At 39.4% G+C, this 20547-nt stretch overlaps 1 protein-coding gene and 1 long non-coding RNA gene across 2 annotated transcripts in view; one reads left to right on the forward strand and one right to left on the reverse strand.

Moving 5' to 3' along the window:
- The window catches only part of LOC120729558, a 28513-nt gene extending 14882 nt beyond the window's left edge, over nt 1–13631 (reverse strand). Inside the window, exons 1-2 of the long non-coding RNA XR_005694951.1 lie at nt 13460–13631; nt 12876–12882 (exon numbers count right to left, since the gene is read on the reverse strand). This is a non-coding gene — a long non-coding RNA (uncharacterized LOC120729558). The remainder of the gene's footprint in view (nt 1–12875; nt 12883–13459) is intronic.
- Nucleotides 1–20547, forward strand: part of b4galnt4a (beta-1,4-N-acetyl-galactosaminyl transferase 4a) — a 142492-nt gene that overhangs the window by 92372 nt on the left and 29573 nt on the right. The window contains exons 6-7 of the mRNA XM_040025237.1: nt 453–553; nt 10545–10612. Coding sequence (XP_039881171.1) covers nt 453–553; nt 10545–10612 — 169 coding nt within the window. The remainder of the gene's footprint in view (nt 1–452; nt 554–10544; nt 10613–20547) is intronic.

Here is a 20547-nt window from a genome sequence, read left to right on the forward strand (position 1 = left end):
TATTCTGCTCTTAGGATGACTCCACATTTGAAAACCAAGATCACTGTCTCTCAGATCACTGATTACCCATGAACGTGTAAACATTTACGAGGAAAGATGACAAATAAATACAATTTGTCACTATCCTGAGATTACTTATAAACTGAATGACAATGTTTGTGAGCTCCACTTACTGCACCCCATGTTCTCACTGTTTTGCGTCTGTGCTCAAGTGTTTATTTCCATTCATGTAGTTGTTACATACAGATTAGAAATTCATGTGAGGAAAATCTTCATATCACCGTAACCATGCATGTCATCCATGACTACTGCTCCCGGCAGGGCACCACATTTTTGGTGCGTTTTCTTTTTCACATTTCTTATGAAATTCTGCCCTTCGTGATTATACTCTCTTAGATCATACATATCTACTTCCACTGACACACACTTTGATCATATTTTCTCCCTTCCAGGTGATTTCCAGTTCTCAGTATCATCAGACGATAACTCTGAGTTCTGGCTGAGCCCTGATGAGACTCCTCTTAATGCCAGACTGCTGGTCTATGTAGGACAGGTAAGCAACAAACTGTGATACACTTCTGAATATTATCTGAAACACACAGAGGGTCACTCCATTTAAAATCAGCAGGGTCCCTATATTCTTTATAGTTTACGATTCAAAGGAAAGCCATTTAGTACAACCCATTTTTCAGTACTCTCCTGTTTTTAAATGGCATTGCTTAGCAACAAGCTGTTACTGTAGGAAGAGCCTGAATCTTCTGGGGCCTAAATTCAACCTCTTAATGTCATGACCTAAATAGTAAAACACTTAGTATAATATATACCTCTAGGGAAGTTCATCCATAGTACAGTTTGCGCAGGGAAGCCAAACCTTAATCATTAGACTACATAGTGACTTTATTATCTGATAGGATATTCAGGTGACGGTGACTCATATCTCTAAATGGCTTCTAATGGATTTTATTTCTCTCATATATGGCTATGCACACTATGACAGATCAGGCAAGTATAACTATGATTAACTGCAATTCTTGTGGAATCATAGTTACTGTTGAGACTTTAAAGGGTCAAAGCTATTACTCTGAAATGATGCCATCTAAAATCGTTGCTGAGATGTGAGTAAGAGCATCCAGCTCTGACCACACCTCAACATAAGCCTTTAATTCTGCCAGAGTTCAGCGATACAGCAACAGCAGGGACAATGAGCGATTTGACCTTGTTCGTCTTTAGTAATCACCCGCTCCCCTCATGTCACCATCCTAACACCGAGGCTATCACTCACCTCCCCAACACACGCCTCAAAATACAGTAGACTTAAATCCTCCTGTAGAACATCCTGTGAAAAATCGTTTTCCTTTCCCATCTATCCTTGAAGTACCCTCTGCCCGCAATTGAATAAAAGTCAAGCTGTGCTGCTGCCGCTGCCTCTGCTAATAAAGTTTTCTCTGCGAAACCCTCTGAAAGATTTAAGAAGGGAAAGATGCACGAGGTTGCACAATATTTGAACTGCACCATATGAGTGCTCTCAGCAAATATGTGTTAAGAGCAAAGGTCCAGCGATGGTGCCATCTGTATTCCAACAGGATGCGAGATGTCACCAGGTTCCATGGGAGCTGAGATTAATTGGCTGCTAGAGAATATTGATGTGACATTTAGCAGTGGAGAAATATCATCTAGGTAATGGCAGAGGAGCAGCGTTATGGCTAAGGATCATTCATCCTGCCACCGGCTGACAGACAGGTCTCACTGCCTTCCCAGTCTCGAGAGGCACTTTGTGTTTCACGGATAAAAATCTAAATCGTTGCTCCGTTCAAACCATCTGCATGAGCTTAGGTGGAAAAAGAGTTTATTTAGATTTTCTCTTACTGTAGGTTTTTTTTTTTTTTTTGAAAGAGGATTTTGAAGTAGTCAGATTTTCCCCAACTTTTAAGAGTTTGTGTTTCATATAGCACAAACACTTTACACCCTGAGGAGACATGCGCTGCTCTTCTTTGCTTGCTACAAAGCCTGCCCTTAAGACTTGTAAGAGCTCTAATACGGCGGTCCCCAACCCCCGGGCCACGGACCAGTACCGGTCCGTGAGTCATTTGGTACCGGGCCGCGAGAGTGAGACTCGGGTGTGAAATGTATGGTTTTCAGGGTTTTTAGCGTTATTTTGTTATCGTTTTTTTTTTGTTGACTCGGTTTTCCTGGGTCTTTTCACGTGTGTTATGAATAAATCTTCTTTTTTTCGGTACCGGTACTAGTTTCATTTTGTTGTATTTATCCGCGACACCTTAAAGGCCGGTCCATGAAAATATTGTCGGGCACAAACCGGTCCGTGGCGCAAAAAAGGTTGGGGACCGCTGCTCTAATACACAATTAATTTATGTTGTTTTTTAAGTTATTTCAAACCAGATAATAATAAAATAACTCAATTTTAGCTTGTTTTTTATTTTCTGAAGATTAAATAAAGATTAAAGGCAGGGGTTATTCTTCAGCCACTTCTGTGTTCTGTGTGTCACATTTACGACAGTGAAAAAAGGTTATTTTTCTAATCTTCCTGTGCATGCGAAGGACATTACACTGAATTCTAAATTCACCCATTCACTCAAATAGCATACACAGTATACTACAGTTTTATTCTGTTCATACCACATTTTTCCAATCCCAAATACACACACCGTTGGACACACCAGGGCACTTTTTCTCCTTTTTTTTTGTGGAGTTGTATCTTGCCCAGAGATTGGAGGAACCCCAATAACCCCAGTTAGCATTCCCTGTAAACCTCTGTCCAAATGGATTGCACACCAGTAAAAAAAAAATCCACTGATTGACAGACAAGTGTGTGAGGGATCCAGCAAGCCCAGATCTTTTTTATTTGAATAAGCTTCCTAGTATGCGCTGTTTGAGGCTAGTGCTTTCAAATGAAAACGCCAATGACTAGCAAATATATCTTTAAAAGTATAATTCGAATGCGCTCCCACGAGGCATTTAACAGTGATGTGATGAAAAATAGAGCTGAAGTGTTTCTGTGCTGTTTCCATGGTGACCCCTGTCAGTATTTTCTTGTCTTCCAAATATTACAGCAAAGAAGATAATGATTTAATCTCGAGATGTGTATTTCTGTTATTCTCAAACATGTATAAAACATTCAAAAGGTAAGCTTGAGTCCTAGTTCCTGTGTAGGTCATCCCAAATCCACACAAATGCATACGGTACCAGTGGATCTCCAAAAAATTAGAATATTCTGACTTAGTTTTTCATAATGTAACTCAACTTTTGTATTAATCACACATCTAAACATGATTGTGATATTTCCATGATTTAAAAAAGCATTTACAATACAGAAATCTCCAGCTTCTAAAAAGTGTGTTCATTTATACACTCAGTACCTGGCTGGCGTTGCTTTACCACAAATTACTGCATCAGTACAGCGTAGCATGGAAGCGATTAGTTTGCGGTGCTGCTGAGGTGTTACTGAAGCTCAGGTTGCTTTGATGACAGCAGCTCGTTTGTATTTTTGGGTCGGCTTCTCATCTTCCTCTTGAAACAAACCAGAGATTCTCTGTGGGTTTCAGGTCAGGTGAGTCAGCTGCCCCATCAACCACCATAATAACACATTCAGCATTATGTAGGAGTTTTGGCACTGTGGGCAGAATCCTGCTGGAAAAGGAAATTGGCATTTCCACGAAGCTTGTTAGCAGATGGAAGGAAGTGCTCTAAAATCTTCTGGTAGATAGCTGCGTGCAGATGACACGGCACACCAAATCATCACAGACTGCAGAAACTTCACACTGGACATAAAAGACCTTGGATTCTGTCTCCATTATTCCTCCAGACTCTAAGATGTATATTTCCAAATAAAATGAAAAAAATTGCTTTCATATGTGGATCACAGGACTGTGGACCGAGCAGCAGTCCTGTTCTTTTTCTCCTTAGCCCAGATAAGAATGCTTCTGACATCTCTGGATCAGAAGTAGCTTGATATTAAGAATGCAACAGTTTTATCCTGTTCCTGAAGATTTGTGTGACGGTGGCTCTTATTGCACCGTCACCAGCCTCAGTCCAATCCTTCTGAATTTTCCCAGGTTGCTCAAATAGACTTCTCTTAACAATCATGTCAAGGCAGTGGTCATCCCCGTTGCTTGTGCACCTTTTCCAGAAACACTTTCCCCTACCTGTCATCTTAGCATTAACATGCTTTCATACAGCACTTTGTGAACAGCTGGCCTTTTCCCCAGTAGACCTTGGCAATGTTTGTTATCTGGACTGTCAAGTCTCTCAGTTTTGGCCTTGATCGTATTTACCTGTTCTGAACTAGACCAACACATACACAGTATTTGTATTGTTTGAGTGGTAATTTACTCAAACTCAAAATAAAATATTCTAATCATTTAAAATACTGCACACTAAATACTATCAGCCAACAATCATCCAACTGAAAACATAAAAACAGAAATATTTCACTTTATGACTTTATGACTAAAAAAAGAACCTTTCAAATATTCGTATTTTTAGGTGCTCTACTTAAAAACGAAATATATACGAACCCAAGTGAGAGAACAAAATCGACCTTGCGTCATGCTTGGTTCTGCTGCTCGGTCCCTTACATGTACCAGCTCCCTCTTCTCAATTTGTTGAAGTGCGATTGGTTGGGTACACTATTCTTATTAGAACACTTTCCATGTTCCTGCTGGGACATTATCTGTACGCATACGAAAGAACTTAATGTGAATGAGGATTATCCATTGTCCCGCCTTGCCGTTAATCATATTTTTGCCTACAGCTAATCTGTAATGAGATTTTCCTTCAATCAGAATGTCCAGACAGCTCCCGCAGAGCTTCCCACAGAACCAGCCCAGTCTTGTCTGATATTAAAAGGCCCTTATGAGCAGGAAACGGCACATGTGTGCGAGGCTGTGCGTGCGCTGATGCCTTAGTGTAGTTCATGTCTGGTTGCACAGACACTTGGCGCAAATGGCAAATCAGCCACAATGTTTAAAACACCTATGTTATATTGTGTAGATCCCCCTTCCACAATGGGGCGCGATGTTGGCCCACCATAGATCTGGCTGCTTGCTGTTTATCTGCAGGATGTTCAATCGGATTGAGATTTGAGGAGTTTGGAGGCTGAGTAAATGTCTTAGAATTTTTGTGTTGTTTCTCGAGCCATTCCTGGGCAGTTTTTTTCCAGCTTTTGAGATGAAAGGTGGATGCTATGACGTCTAATCTGTCTGGTTCAAAAAGCAGAGACAAAAATACACAGGCGTACGAGAAACTGGGTCAGGGAACTGCGATCAATATGGGACTCAACAGCACCAGTAGCTTCTCATTCCCTGACAGACAAGACATTGTCACTGTTGTAGGAGCGTGCACCAATTCACAACTTTGCCCCACTCTACAAAAAACCAAGAAACTCAATTTGTAGAACAGCTGATAAGCAGATAAGATTTAAAAGTTTTTTCTTTTTTCTACCACCTGGCCGTATCGATTGTAAGGAGGGATGGAATTAAGTCAGCTTCTTTGACTTAAAATCACATAAAATCTCACCTAATCATATAAACGTTTAAAATAAAAGATGTTTGACGTGTACTTAGCTGGGGCTGTTTCTGCACTGTCAGTGGCACAGCTTACTGGAACACCTAAATTGGAACAATGCCATCATTAATTTTACTAACATTTGTGGTTTTCCTGCCACAGTGAATAAAAATGTCTGCAACAACAGTGGTTAATGAGTTTCAAATGCCCCATCGTTTTACCAGGTAAAAGCACCTGATCAAAGACACTGAATAGGATTTTGGATTAAAAGCGACAACGCGCATATGATGCATTTTATTCTCTAGCCTTGTAGAAGATCTATCACAGTACACAGCACGTCTGTGTCTGCTGTTATTCATGTTATAGTTAGATACATGTGTGCATACAACTGAAAAAAATGAATTCAGGCATGAAAGTAGGTTTGATGGTCCACATCCATTTAAAGTATCTGAAGGTTGATTTTATGGTAGATTGCAATGTGTGAAAACTGGTAAATTCAAATTCAAATTTTAAAGCAACCAACTTCATGCTTAATGATACCAAAATATGTAAACAAAAACTTTCATGGTCTTTGGCTCCAAGTGCACCTGTTTCTTTTTATTACAAATGGTGCAATCAAGAAATTCTGCAGCTCCAACCATTAAAAAAAACAAAATCTATACTTATTATTATTTTTTTATAGCCCTACAATGGATCTGTGACCCTCTCGTCGCATGACAGCTGTAATAGGGTCCAGCACGACTACGACAGCACAGACAGCTGTACTGAATCTAAATCTACCTGATTTTCCCTTCAATATCATCTTCTTCTGTGTCTATGAATTGCTTTAAGGGCTACTGCTCCATTTAAATTTTTCCCCAGAAATCCTCAGACCACTGTAATTTCATCATGAACCTCACACTTGAGCAGAGAACAACTTCTCTGTCAAACTAACCTGTTGAGGGCCTTCATTCATGATGACAGCTGAAACTGCTATCTCTCAGCTGCTGGGTTTACAGTTTCCATGAAGGGTATGCAATAACTAAACCCAAAGATGGTATATCAGGTTAGAAGCGTGACCACAAGTATGCTCGTCCTTTTTCACCCCCCTGGATCAGATGGATCAGATGAGGGTTATGAGGGAGAACAGCCTCTGCATCGTCACTAAACTGCTGGCCAAATGTGTTTCTGTGGTGTTCTCATGTTCTCTAAAATTAACTATAATGGTCACTACCTTGAAACTCTGGAGCAGATCCAGGGGGCATCTCAAAAGCAAAACATATAAGTGGTCAAATGCAGCTTTCACAGCAGCCAAGAACAGCAGCAATGCTGGAAGTTCTCCAGAGGTGAGCAGGGAGACGAGCTGGAAAAGAAGATTGATCCAATTTAAATAGGGTAGGTTTTTCTTATTACAGGTAGAATTGTGAATGTTTTTGTTTTTATTTCATCTTGATTCAACCAGCTGGCAAAACGTGAGACTTGAACTTCTTCACCATCAGTGTGGTTCAGTATTGAAGCATTTTCAAAAGTCTTCTACATTTTCTGCTATGTAATAGCTTTTTTCATTCACACTATGAATTAATGACTTTAATGATGACGTCCACTGAACTGAGAGTCCTAAATGGAATGTGGCTATAATTAATATTAGTTAGAACTATGCTTTCCTGTTGTGACGCTTCGCAGCATGCCAAAATGTCTGTAGTGTGTGCAAACAGACTGATTAGTGATAGGCAGGAAATTGCTCAAGCTGAGTGTGAGAGAGGAATAATGCCTGAGCAGTAACAGGATAAAGCTAAATCCCCTGTTAATAACCATAGGTGCTTTATTGTATCATTCCAAGGTTGTATCTCTGCTTTGTCATACATTCAAAGAAAATGCAGCTGTATCCAAAAACATAAATAAATGTCTGTTAAATTTAAATATTTTTATAGCCAATACATGTAAAATGTCAGGATCGTTGCACTGGCACAATTTTCATTTTAAAGTTTGCCCCTTATTTTCTTTTGTTGCCAGTGTACTTAAATTGAATAAAAGCCGACATAAACAGTACGCACAGACCAATCCCGGTATGTCCTTGTGTCCGCCTCTTCAGCAGTGCTGGTAAAAGGTTAAAGTGTGCTGAGGAGCTTTTAGTCATTAAAATTTCGCAGTTTGGATTCAATTGAAAAAACACATTGAAGGCAAGATAGAATAAGAGCAAGAAAGCAGCACTCACATTATATCACAGGTCAGCTGTTTTTCTATTACTTTTCTCGTCTTATTTGGGCAGCGGGAGAAAAGGAGCTGATAGAAAGAGGAGTAATGTCTCCATAGCTCCACTGCACACTCATATTTCTTTTATCTCTCGACCCTGTTTTGTGTTTCGCTTTTCAGTGTTTCAGGGCCAGTGGCCATCTGAAATTAGATTTCTTAAGGTACCCACATATGTGGGTGAGGTTCACACACAGATGTGCAGTGTGGGTGTTTGTGTCTGCTTTACAGATGCAAAAAAAAAAAAAAAAGAGTGTACATGAGCGTCCTATCTCTCTGGCTTCTTCGATCAATTTAAGTTGAAGAAATTGGATTGCCAAGTTTGCCGGCTTACTTTTTTTTTTATAGGGGACTTCAGAAGTAGAAGTACAATATGACAAAATGCAAGTGAGAAGTTGTGTTTTAAGGTGTAATATGAGTAGTGTGTGTGCCTGTGTGTGAGTAACCCCTCATCAATCTCTGGCTGCTTGCTTTCTGATTTACCTCTTCCCTACTCTGGTGAGGAGATGCTGCCTTCACTAAGCAATGACTCATCCTTCAGTGAGAAAAAAATTCTGTGTGTGTGTGTGTGTGTGTGTGTGTGCTTAGATGTGTGTGTGTGTGTGTGTGTGTCCTTGTAACCACAATGCACACCGTTGATTGATGTCTTTGTTACCCTAAAAAAGAGACACAAAAAGACAATTAAGTTAAAAATAAAAAGGCTTTAATTTTGAATTATGTTCACCCTGACTTTTTGTTTTTATGAATCCTATATTTTGTTGAGCTGCTCAGAAAATAATCTAAATCATCAACTATTTTTGCAGAGCATAAATAGGTAAGTCGTCTCGTGGCACATAAAGGTTTAGAGCTCAAAGGACGGCGTAAATATAATCCCAGTTATATAAAACCAAGTTTCACTCCAAAAATTCTATTTACTTTGGAAATAAATCGAATGTCTGTAGAGATATAATTTAATGATTTCCTGTATGCGCCCTCAGAAGGTTTCCTGCATGTAGAGTCAGCACTAGATGACACAACTTGGTGAGATTGATATTTTTCCTGTGCTGTCTCTGCTGTGTGATAGCTTTCTATTTTACCTTTTATGTTCAGAAAAAAAAAAAAACCCTGAAAGAAGGGAGAGTATAACATAAACCGTGCAAGTACAATACAGTAATAGGGGCATTTTCAATAGTGTCTTCTCATAGGTTGACTATTTCAATTTAGTGCTGCATTTTTCACCAATTTCCTCTGCTTTGAAAGATTTTACACTTCTACAGAAATGCCTTGTGCAGTCATATGAAACTTGTGAGTTATTTTAACTGTCATGGAGGTCGGTTACTAACTGTCGAAAGTAATAGAAGCATGTGTGGAATTGTTGTGACTGATAAAACTGTAAATAATAGGTGTAACAGATCAAACGGTTAGCCGGAACATCTGGTATCCAGCAGCACAATTTTACAGTTAACGGACATTCACTCTGTAGGCTGTCATATCCACATGGCAGATTTTAGCTTATCAGCATAAGAAGTGAGTCTTTCTTTTTTAAATAACATACAAAAACAACTTGACACACATGTTTTTGTAACAAGTATGCACAAAAAATATGAGGACAAAGTTTATTACAGTTGTTTCCAGTAAATGCTCACGTAGGTGTTTGCAAATGTATCTTCATCTTTAATGCAAAGCTACTGGAGTACTTTGCTTAGTGCTCGGTTAGCTAGCTTCCCTGATGTTCACTTTCAGTGACCTAACTCCTACCGGAGGAATATTTGAAGGGAATGTTGGTGTGAATATGCACTGTGGCAGCAAGATGCTGTGGGCTCCAGAGTTGAAAGCACAGTAGCACACATTGTGTCCTCCTCCTCTCTACTCAGTAGCCTCACAAAGACTCTCAGAGGCGTCAGCATTGCCAGGGGCCTGATTGGCTTTGGACAGGCTGCATGATTTTAAGGTTTATTATCATAGGGACTCTCCTTTCATGCCAGCAAACACATTCAGATATGCCACTGTACAATTGGCATTTTGATTTGTTTGTGTATGCATGTGCATCACTATATGTTTTCCTCTGGGAACATGTATTGTGTAACACAGATTGAGGATCAACAGCTATTTACTGTCTCTTTTGATTTGTTAGCACCACTCGCAGCAATGTCTTTTGACCAGTCTCAAACTCAGTTGTGTGGCCAACACAAACAATTAAAGACATGCCCACTGTGATCTTAGTTTCATTCTTTCATTATGGATCAGCAACAGCAGGGGCCCTAATTACTTGTGTTGGCTTGCTGAGAGAATGAATGGGCACCGACTCAACCACAGGGCCAAAACAGGAACCCCAGGGGTTTAGATGAGCTGGCTTCTCAGAGTCAGCATTGGCAGGGAATCTGACTTCCTCTATTTCTGTCTGTTTATTGTCATTAGTTCTCATTTGTTAGCTCACTTTGCCTTTCCAAACTTTCCTTCTGATTGACTCTTCCTGTTGTTTTGGGATGTATTAGCTTGTTTTCCCATTTTCTTTTCATTTATGTTGCTAACCAGGGAGGCAGTCAGGATCTTTTGGTGTCCTTTGCGATCCACCAATCCAATTTCTGACTTAAAAATAAATTTAGGACATCCACCTGCTAACTGAGACACCAGTCTCTGTCAGTACCCAATGAAGATAAAGTTGATATTTTATTTAGCACACAGCTGATTTCTAAAAAGATTTGCAAACCAAACTGAATTTTTCATACTGCTCTGAGGCTTGTGGAGCCCCTTTCTCTTCTCCAGCTTGTCGTAGACTTCTCTCTGACCTGTGTCTTGTCTCTTCTGTATTGCAGCTGGGGACAGAGTGGACCGCTCCAGGCGAGTTTAGCAAGTTCAGGTCCCAGTCTTCGAAGTCTGTGCAGTAAGTACCTCTGACAACCACACACGTATCAGGATGGCAAAATGATTTCACTTTCTCAGCAGTAGAGAGACCAAAAGGGCACAAGAATCTGATGGAGGATCTCCCAGGAAAGGTTTTGCCGGATGTTTTGTTAGTTTCACCTTGTAAACCTGTCAGTGTGTGTGTATTTGTGCCATCATAGCAAAATGCAGTCTGTATACACTGTAGGGGGAAGTACCTAAACACAATTCGGAATACTTGAAAGCTGTTAGCAAGACAATATATGTACTAAGAGTCAGGATGTGAATATCTAGTCTTCCATGGTTGTTTCTGTTAAATAGTCTCTTTACCTGTTAAGCAGCAGTCTGCAGCAATTGCTGTATTTGCACATTAATATTACTCTACAACCTAATTTATAGCAATAAAGGTAATTGCTAGGTAGATGCAGATATTATCAAGGAACATGATTTTTGGTACTGGTTTCTGTTTGCAGTCTGACTAGTACAGAACAGTTGTGTTTGTATAGGTCAGGCGTGGGGGAACTCCAGGCCTCAAGAGCCAGTGTCCTGCTGGTTTTAGCTGTGTCCTTGAACCAACACAGCTCATTTGTATGGATAAATTACATCATCAGCATGTCTTGAAGTTCTCCAGGGGGCTGGTAATGAACTAATAATTTGACTCAGGTGTGTTGACCCAGGGTGAGATCTAAAACCTGCAGGACACCGGCCCTTGAGGCCTGGACTTCCCCACCCCTAGTATAGGTTTTGCTTCCTATGGAGAGCAAAGGAAGAAACACATTTACCAAAATGCAAACTTGAAACCATCAGCCAATATCTGACAAGATTACATTTATAAACAATAACTGGCACATAGAACAGGAAGCCTTGGTCCTGCAACCCTACACTACAACTTCTCACATATAAGAAGAAAGTGTTCCCTGGAGACTGAAGAGCAGATCTTCTATGCATGTTTTGTATGCATGCTAGTACCTATATCTATAGATGAATTACCATACTGTATAAGAAGTGCTCTCAGGTGTCGACAGTCTTAATCCTGAAAGTACTCTCTTTCTCAGTAAATGTAAGATGGAGAGGCATTAAACTATCCAGTCCTCGACACATCTTTCTCCCTAGTGTTTACATGATGACTCACTGAGTTCTTGGGCCACACCCATCTTCAAACTCTCCTTTAATATTGATCTTTAAGTTTTCAGACTCCATCTTGCATGGTTGTGAGACTCAGGTTGACAAGCAAATAGACAGGTGACAAAGTACTCAAAGCTGCTTCTTTTGTCGTAGTTCTTACTACACTACCTGTCTCCAGAACCCAATTTTTATGACAACAGAGACATACAGACAGCCACAGATTCACAAAGTGAACATAATATCTGCCGCATTGTGATTGTAAGCACTTATCCGCATCCACTTTGCTTCTGAACTCATTGTTAAGTTTATATGATTGTGAAGGAGAACCGATTCTAAAAGCTCTTGTTCCTTTGGGTTGCCTCATTTGCCCGACTGAATGAAGCACAAGTGTTGGCCTAAATTATTCAAATCACTGGCATTTGGGGTGAAGTTAAGGGATACTTGGATCTTTTAAATGTAACAAATTAGGTTATGAACAATTATAACAACTACATACAGTGTAGAAAGAAAGCTCACATTCTGTGTGGGTTGTCTTAGTTCTTACCAGGGCATAAAATTAGAGATGAACAACAATACATGATGTATTACACTGTGTAATTATTTGTTTAACAAAAATAAGCCAAAATGCAGAAGTGGTGAGTGCAAAAAATAAATACTCTCCATGATTGAATTGCTTTCATAGCTGCTTTGAGCAGCAATAACTTGAAGCAACTTAAAGTAATCTTTTTTTCTTTTAATCCATCTCTTATGTCATTCTGGAGGAATTTTGGCCCACTCTTCTTTAAAATATTGCTTCGGTTTATTCAAGTGTGTGACAATTCATTTATGCACAGCTCTCCTAAGGTCCCAACACAGCCTTTCAGTCGGGTTGAAGTCTGGCCTTTGTCTGGGCCACTGCAAGACTTTAATTCTTTTATTTTACAGCCGTTCTGTTGTAGATTTGCTGCTGTGCTTGGGATCATTGTCCTCTTGCATGACCCAGTTTGCCCAAGGCTTTAGCTGTCAGATAGACAACCTCACATTTGACTATAGAATACTGTGGACAGTGGAGAAGGAGTTCATTGTCGACTCAATGACTGCAAGGTGTCCAGTTCCTGTGGCTGCAAAGAAACCAAAAACCAAAATAATGATCCATCCACCACAGTCCTGACAGTTGGTATAAAGTGTTTGTGCTGTTGTGCTGTGTTTGGTTTTCACCAAAACTGGTACTGTGCATTATGGAGATGCTGCATCTCCACTTTGCTCTCATCTGTCCAAACGACGCTGTAAAAACTATTTGTTCAGATAAAACTTGGCAAATCTAAACCATGCTGCCATGCTCTATTTAGAGAGAAGAAGCTTTCTCCTAGAAAGCCAAACAAATTATACATTTTCAGTCTTCTTTTAATTGTACTCTCATGAACTTTAACGTTTAACATGCTAACTGAGGCCTTCAGACTCTAACATTTCTCTGAACATTGCTCGGTCTGACCTTGGGATGAATTTGCAGGAACGTCCACACCTGGATTTGAAATTGTTTGGAAATTACCATATAACCCTTCGCCAACTAATTGGCAGAAACAATTGCTTCTTCAAGAGCATTGCTGTTGTCTGTACTCTTTGGTATTGTTTTAACACACACCTGAATGCTCCAGACCAGCAAAAAAAAAAGAAAGTGACAGAACATATAGTGTGATAACATCAGAAGTGTTGGTTGGATGTGTAAATGGACCTCTGAGGTGACGAGGAATATGTTTCACGATGACCTTTACGTTCTTTATATTGATTACAGTATTGATTTTACATTACAGTTTATTCAGGCTGGCTCTCTCCATCGCACCAGCGTCTAATCATATATTGAATTCTCATCGTTACTGGTGCTGAATATTTTTTTCTTGTTTTTTGTAAAGCTATACCCACGCACACAGTTTAGTCTCTTGTGTGTTTGTACAGTCTGTTCTTATTCCAGGTCTTCATGACAAAAAAGTGGTAGTGTGGTTCTTGGCTGGAAGTTACACATACGTAACACCTCAGTGTGTGTGCTTTTAAATTGTGTTTGCTTTGGAGGTTTCGGTAGGTTATCGTCACGGTTTGTGCCTACGTGCTTTTGTTTTTTGGCAGGTTTGTTATGTGTAGGTTGTTTTTGTGACGGGATAAAACCGAATCATAATGCTGAAGTCCTTTTTATTCATGAATGTTGTATGTGCAAGTGTTACTTTATCTCTGTGCGTAGGATTAACTGGGTCTGGTTAGCACGGAAAGCTCACCAGCCTACGAGGGAGAGCAAAGAGGTGACAAAAATGAAATAGAAGAAGAGACAGAAGGATGCGGTTGAAAGTTTTTCTATTTTCTTTTCCTGTCTGACAAGTATATTGCAGTCTCCCACAATAACAAGACAACAACAAAGCAACCAAGCGTGAAGGCAGATTATGACAGGAACATTAAAAAGGTTGTGCAGCAGAGGAATTTGAGTGTGACACTTCAAGTTTTGTGACCTGTTACTGTGTTTCTGCGTGTGAATGTATTTTGCATCTGCTTTAAAAGTATTTTGGGTGTGTTGTCGTTATTTTTTTTTAACTTATGCCAGTCAAGGGGAAGTGTTCAAGAGAACAAGGCTGGACTGCGCGTTGTCTATCCCAATGAAATCTGATATAACGATGATTAACACACAGCAGTTGTTGCCTTCATCTACCTCTCCGAAAGCGTTTAATGTTTCCTGGCCTTGATGTGTAAAGTGATTTATGATTTCTCTGTCATGTCATTATTTATTTATTTATTTTGTTCGTCCCAGACATGAAGCAAGTTGAAAATTGTGCGCTTTTAAGCTTGATAACTGAAGTCAAATCTATTTTGATTTTATAGCTGCTCACTTTCACTTGCTTTAGAGGAGCCATGTCAAAGAGGACATGAAAGTCAGTTTCAATATAATTATACAAAATCGGTTTTGCTATTTCATGTGTGGATGTACATCGGAGAACATGTTCATACTTTTGCATGCAAAAAAAATACAGGCCTGTCTGCATTAATGTGAATGTGCTTGTTAAATACTGCACCATTTGAAAGTCTGCTCTGCAGCTAATGGCTTTATTGTGGGACCTCAAAGCAAAAAAAAAAAATTAATTTGTCATTTTCCGCATGTTCCCTGTGCTGCCCCGTGCAACTTGCATCCCTCACACACCATTGCACTCGATCTGTTTGTGGCAGGATATCCTCCCAAACGTGGCAAATCTGTGCAGAAGGATTAATTGCCATGCCTTCATAAAAAGGTATTCTTCAAATTAGATGGGATGGAATTGAAATGAGCAAATTAGCAGTGCAGAAGCGAATAACATATCACTTTCCGTCTATTTTTTTATTTAAAAAAAGAGACGACGTGAGCAGCTGTTATTATCGCTCATTAGATTTTATAACCTGGTAATTTCAAAGATCTGTAAACCTGATAAAATCAAGGAATAATCGAACAAAACTAAATGATTTCAGTGTTCCCGGGTTTTTATTACACTCAATTTCGTAGATGGGCACTGCGAAAATTATAAGTCATTACACACGAGGCCCTTGTCAGCCTGATCTTCTCGTACAATTTGTTATTGGAGAATAAGTTCAGGGCCATTTGAGCCTATTTACAGACTTCATTCTGCCATAGCTAAGTTCTGCACAAAGCCTTAATCAAAACTGCAATTTAAAACAGCTCTCACACTGTGCTGCTGTTCTTGGTTTTATTCATAGTGGGCTCAGAACTAGATGGAATGAGACAGCGCTATATTAAAATGGAGTCTAAAAGACTCAAACAGTACAGAGCAGAACGGAGCCAAACAGAGAGCAGCCGTCAGAAATGTAATTGAACAGAGGAGAGCAGAGTGAAACACAGACACTCCTACGTTAGCAAGGTTGTTTCGTTTTTTTCACACTCTGGACTGTGGTTATTTATATGTCTTGGTTCATTGGACCTGTACAGCAGATTGTAGTAGAGTTGAGTGAACAGTGACTAATGGCTGCTGCAGGGCTGAATCATATTGTCAGAGAATGAAACATATTGTTGTTGAGAGGTTCACTTTAAACACTTCACTTGGCTGTTGGAGGTCTCCGTACAATGCAATCAGAGGCAACTGCAACTAGAAAACGTACATCCACAGAGTTAAGCATATTCAAATAGATGGACAGGCACACATAAAACAGATCAAATCAAACATGTAGTCATCTTGGATAACGTGCTTTCATCTGCCACATCTTTCCCTTCAAGGATCGCTCACGTTTGTTGCTCGTTTTTTGTGGTCCACTCTTTCTCTCTTGCTGGACCTCGTGTCATAGTGACTATAACAGTGCAACATTGAATTAAAAGCAGTAAAAGGGGAAGAAGTAGGAATGCTTTCTCTGTGTGCACGCAGTTCAAAGACCAGCTGGAATGATGTATTTCTCACATGTTGGCCTTCCTGTTGCCATGAAGTGTGGAAGTTCATCCTAGGTGGCAGTTTTAATAGATGTCATCCACAGTCATCTACACCACCTGGCTATCAACTCCTGGAGGTGATGACTCATGCTATTAGTGAGTGGGTGTATTTTTGGTTAATATGATTAAGCTTATTAAAATTTGAAAATAGAGGGTGTTGATATTCTCTTTCAGCCATTTCCTTGCTTTCAAAGCACTTTTTAGTTCCTCATTGAAATAGATCCAAGTAAGGATTTGTGTAAGCATATCATCAAATGAATTATAGTACCAGCACTAAAACCAATTTTTAGATTTCTGGTGACATGCTCGTTTTTTGGAACACAATATAAATAATATTTGATCATCATTTGACAGCTACTCTTTTATTTGTGAAGAACAATAGAAAACATTTGACAGCTCCAGTTTCTTTAATATGTCCCCACATTCATTTTCTGCCTTACAGAAAGAAGGTTCTGCTGTTTCGGCTCTTTCTGTGTCAAGTTTGCATGTTCTTGCAGAGTCTTGGTGGATTTTCCGCGGGTTCTCTCGTTTTCTGCCTGTGATGGTGATCCATCCAGGGCGTTTTCCTCCTCTTGGTATACACTCGGGGAGTTTCAACACCAGAATCTGAGTCAGCAGTGCTCTACTGTGTTTAATCAAATGACACTAAACATAGAACATATTTTGTTGTTACATTTCTGTGCATTTAAAATCAAACTTTAAAAACATCAAATCAAAGTAAGAAGCACAAAAAACTTTTTTTTTTTCTGATGCCAGCAGAATATGTTGTTTTGACTTTTAATCGAATAACAGTGTCAATTTGAGATAATTTTTTATCTGTCTCCGCCTCTGCTGTGAATTGATAGTTTGGCAGTGCCTGCTAGGTGCTGTCACAACAGCTTGATGAGTGACAGTGAAGTAGTCAGATAAGGAACTCGGATAACCCTGTCAACACTATCTCGTCTCTCTGAAACAGCTAACAGAGCCTCAGGCTGCACACACAACACCAGGGCGTGATTGACATTTACTAAAATTCTATAAGTTGAACCATCCTGAATTCAGACCGAGCTGGGCTGCTGCTCTGCTCGATTTTAGAACATTTTTTGGCTCTCAAATTGGAACGTGATTGGCAATTAGTTGAAGATTAGAAGTAGTATGATGGGTATAACCATGGATGATCAGCCATCTGACACAATGGTTTCTTGATAACCAAGAAAACTTTGCCCTCAGTGTTAATAAGACCAAGTAGCTGATCGTGGATTTCAAGCAGACAAGGAGAGAGCACGACCCGTTTACATTAACAGAACCTCAGATGACCATCACAGAGGATCCCAAACGGTCCACATGCACACCAATAATATGATGAGGAAGACTCAACAACCCCTGTACAACCTCTGGCACCTGGAGAAATTTAGCGTGAGCTCCAGCATTCTCAGTTCCATTGAAAGCATCCTGCTGTGCTGCTGTATCATCTGGTACAAAAACTGCACCGTAGAGGAATGCAACGCACTTCAGAGGTGATTTTCCTGCCCTCCAGGAGATACACAAGCATTGATGCACTGCCCAAACCCAATGGATCATAAAAGATACTCACCACCCTAACTCACCACCTTTAGTCACATGAGTTTATTATCCTATTTTCAGACATGTACTTTTTTTTTGCATTTGCACATTTCCAAAACGTGGTGCCTTATTGTGTTCCTTTTTATTGGGAGCTATTGTGCTGCTAGTCTGGCTCATCCATTTCTTTGCTTTTGTAAATCTGTATGTGGCAGTATTGCTAAATTGGAATATCATTTTAATTGCTGAAAAAAATCTTGCCAGCACCACAAGTTATTATTGCTTTGATTTTTTTTTTTTTTTCATTGAATTAGAATTTTTCTTTTCAGTTAGTTTATTAGTTTCCAGAGTAGATTTGCATATTTGGGGTATTTCACGGTATTTCTTTGAAAAAGTTCAGTTTTTATTAGTTTCAGGGACAAAATTTAAGAAGTTCAGAACAGGTATTGTAATACAAATACAACTGTTTGAAGAGGTAGTTGTACGCTGAAAAGAACTGAAAAAGGTTATGTGTATATTTATTATGTGTGGTTTTGATGTGAAAAAAAGTTTCACTTAATTTTTGGTGCATTTAGTTTTTGCTTTTTGTGATTTGTATTTTTATTTAATTTGTTAAAGTATTTACATTTTTTCAGTTTGAAATTTTTCAGTTAAAGTAAAAGTTCCATTGCAAAAATGTAATCAAACACTGTGTCACAGTCTGTGTGGGAGTGAGAAAGTGGACCCAAATGCAGACACTGGAGAAACAAACTATGGTTTAAACAAAAGGCGAGCCGTTTATTTGGCTGAAAACGCTGAAAACCTAAACTGGGTAGTAACTAATAAACTATGAAAACTGTGATGAGAGACAAGGACGTGGAACTAAACAGCTACATGCGACTATGGAACTATGAAATAAACTGAACATGAACCTGATCAGTAAGAAGAACTCTGAGACATGGTGTGGCTGGACATGAAACCAAACAGACGACCCGACAAAGACTGAATGAAAACACACCGATTAAATACACATAAGGGTAATGAGGAAAGTGGAAACGCATGGGGAGACACAGCTAACACAAACGAACATAATGATGCACAGGGGAAGAGTATAACTAAGCACACTGAACATAGAAACACAATACTTTCAAAATAAAACAGGAAACATGGAGAGACATGAACTGGGACACGCAAGCTTGACACGAGAGACAGCGGGAGTAAGAGAGAGAGAAGGACACAGAGGAGAGAGACACAAGGGGAACATAGAAAAAACATAAACCAGACTAAAACTTAACAAAGACAAACTAATAATAATAATAATAGAACTTAAAGTTTTGAAATAACTAATACAAAACAACTCAACTCTACCCTTAACTTAAGAACAGGACATGATTTTAACATAATATTAACATAAGAAATCAACAATAAAAAATAACAGAAAACGCTGGGTCACAGAACCAGCCCCTGGCACACTGACTGTTTCCTTAACTTTTAGTGTGAACCTTCTGTTGAATGCAGAATGCTGAGAATCGTTTCCTTCAGTCTGTAATGCCTCGAATCAGAAATGGTTGTTTCTGAACTTTGGCAGTGATGTGATGAGAAGCAAAGGTCGAAAATGATTCTAAGGTTGTCTGTGATACCACATTTGGCATTTAGAAGGAGCAGTATTCAATTTATAAGCTCCAAATGCCATTCACACTCAAATCTTCCAAAGACACATGGGTCTGTTCTTCAGTTTGTGTGAGTACACATGTGACATGTGATGGATTTTTTTGTTTTTACTTCTTCTTTACCACCTTTTTTCTTCTTCCTTTGCATTTTTTTTACTTCTATTTCAATAGTTTTGTTTTGTTTTGTTTATATGCATGACTTGGTAAAGAACCTCAAGGACTGATAGTAACTTGGAGGAGAGAGTCCACTGCACCTTTTGCAGCAACACTGAGTGAAACCTAGTGGAGAATGACCAGTTATTTCTCTATGGGATCTCTCAGTATCTATAATTGAATCATTTAAGCACTGCTGGCTATTAGCTGGTGAAGAGATTTTAGTACTTTGAGAGAGGAAAGTGTAGAGATTTTTGCACATGACATCATAGGAATACAGATTTAGCACGCACACGAGCTGAGCATTGGATCTTCTGGCTTTCATGATATGCTCTGAAAGACTTTTTTTCTGGCGTGGTTTTGATCCATTTTTGCCCATCGAGGGACGTATTACTGAAAATCGATAAAAGAATGTTATGAGTGATTACCATTTTCCTGTGAAGCATTTTTAACCTGATGGGAGTGGTATTATCCAGGATGGCTGAAGCAGAGATCCTGAATGGTTTGATAAGTATAAAAAAGATTTGAATGATGTGCTCTGACCTTCATGGTCACCAGATTTCAGCCAAATTGAACCTTTGTTCAATTTCAATTTCATATTAGGAAGTACGACAGCAATCAAAACTATAAATTGCTGCTATACCACTCCAAAATTGCTGCCTCGTTAAGACACTCTATGTTGATTCCAGTTGGGATCTCTTAGTATTTTTATTTTATTTTTTTTGTATGTAAGTGACCTCTGTTTCCTTGTGTGCACATATGGCCCTGGTTGCGTGTGAGGACCTTCTAACCTCTTTCTGCTAATAGTAATTGGCTGATACCCTGTAACAGTTGAACTAGAATGAAGCTGTTTGCCAGCAATCTGCCGTGACTTCTCTGTCCTGCTTTCCTCCCTCGGGCCTTTACTCCACCATCTGTTTCTATGAGTGACGGGAGCCTGCTGAGATGCAAATCTATGCTCGAGAGTTTCTTTCTGTTCAAGTGTGCAGTGGCTTAGGTTTGATCAGAATGAATTTCGGGTGTTGATGTACTTTGAGCTGTGTA

This window comes from Simochromis diagramma, unplaced genomic scaffold, assembly GCF_900408965.1.
Source record: "Simochromis diagramma unplaced genomic scaffold, fSimDia1.1 OVJJ01000293.1, whole genome shotgun sequence".
Lineage (NCBI taxonomy): Eukaryota > Metazoa > Chordata > Actinopteri > Cichliformes > Cichlidae > Simochromis > Simochromis diagramma.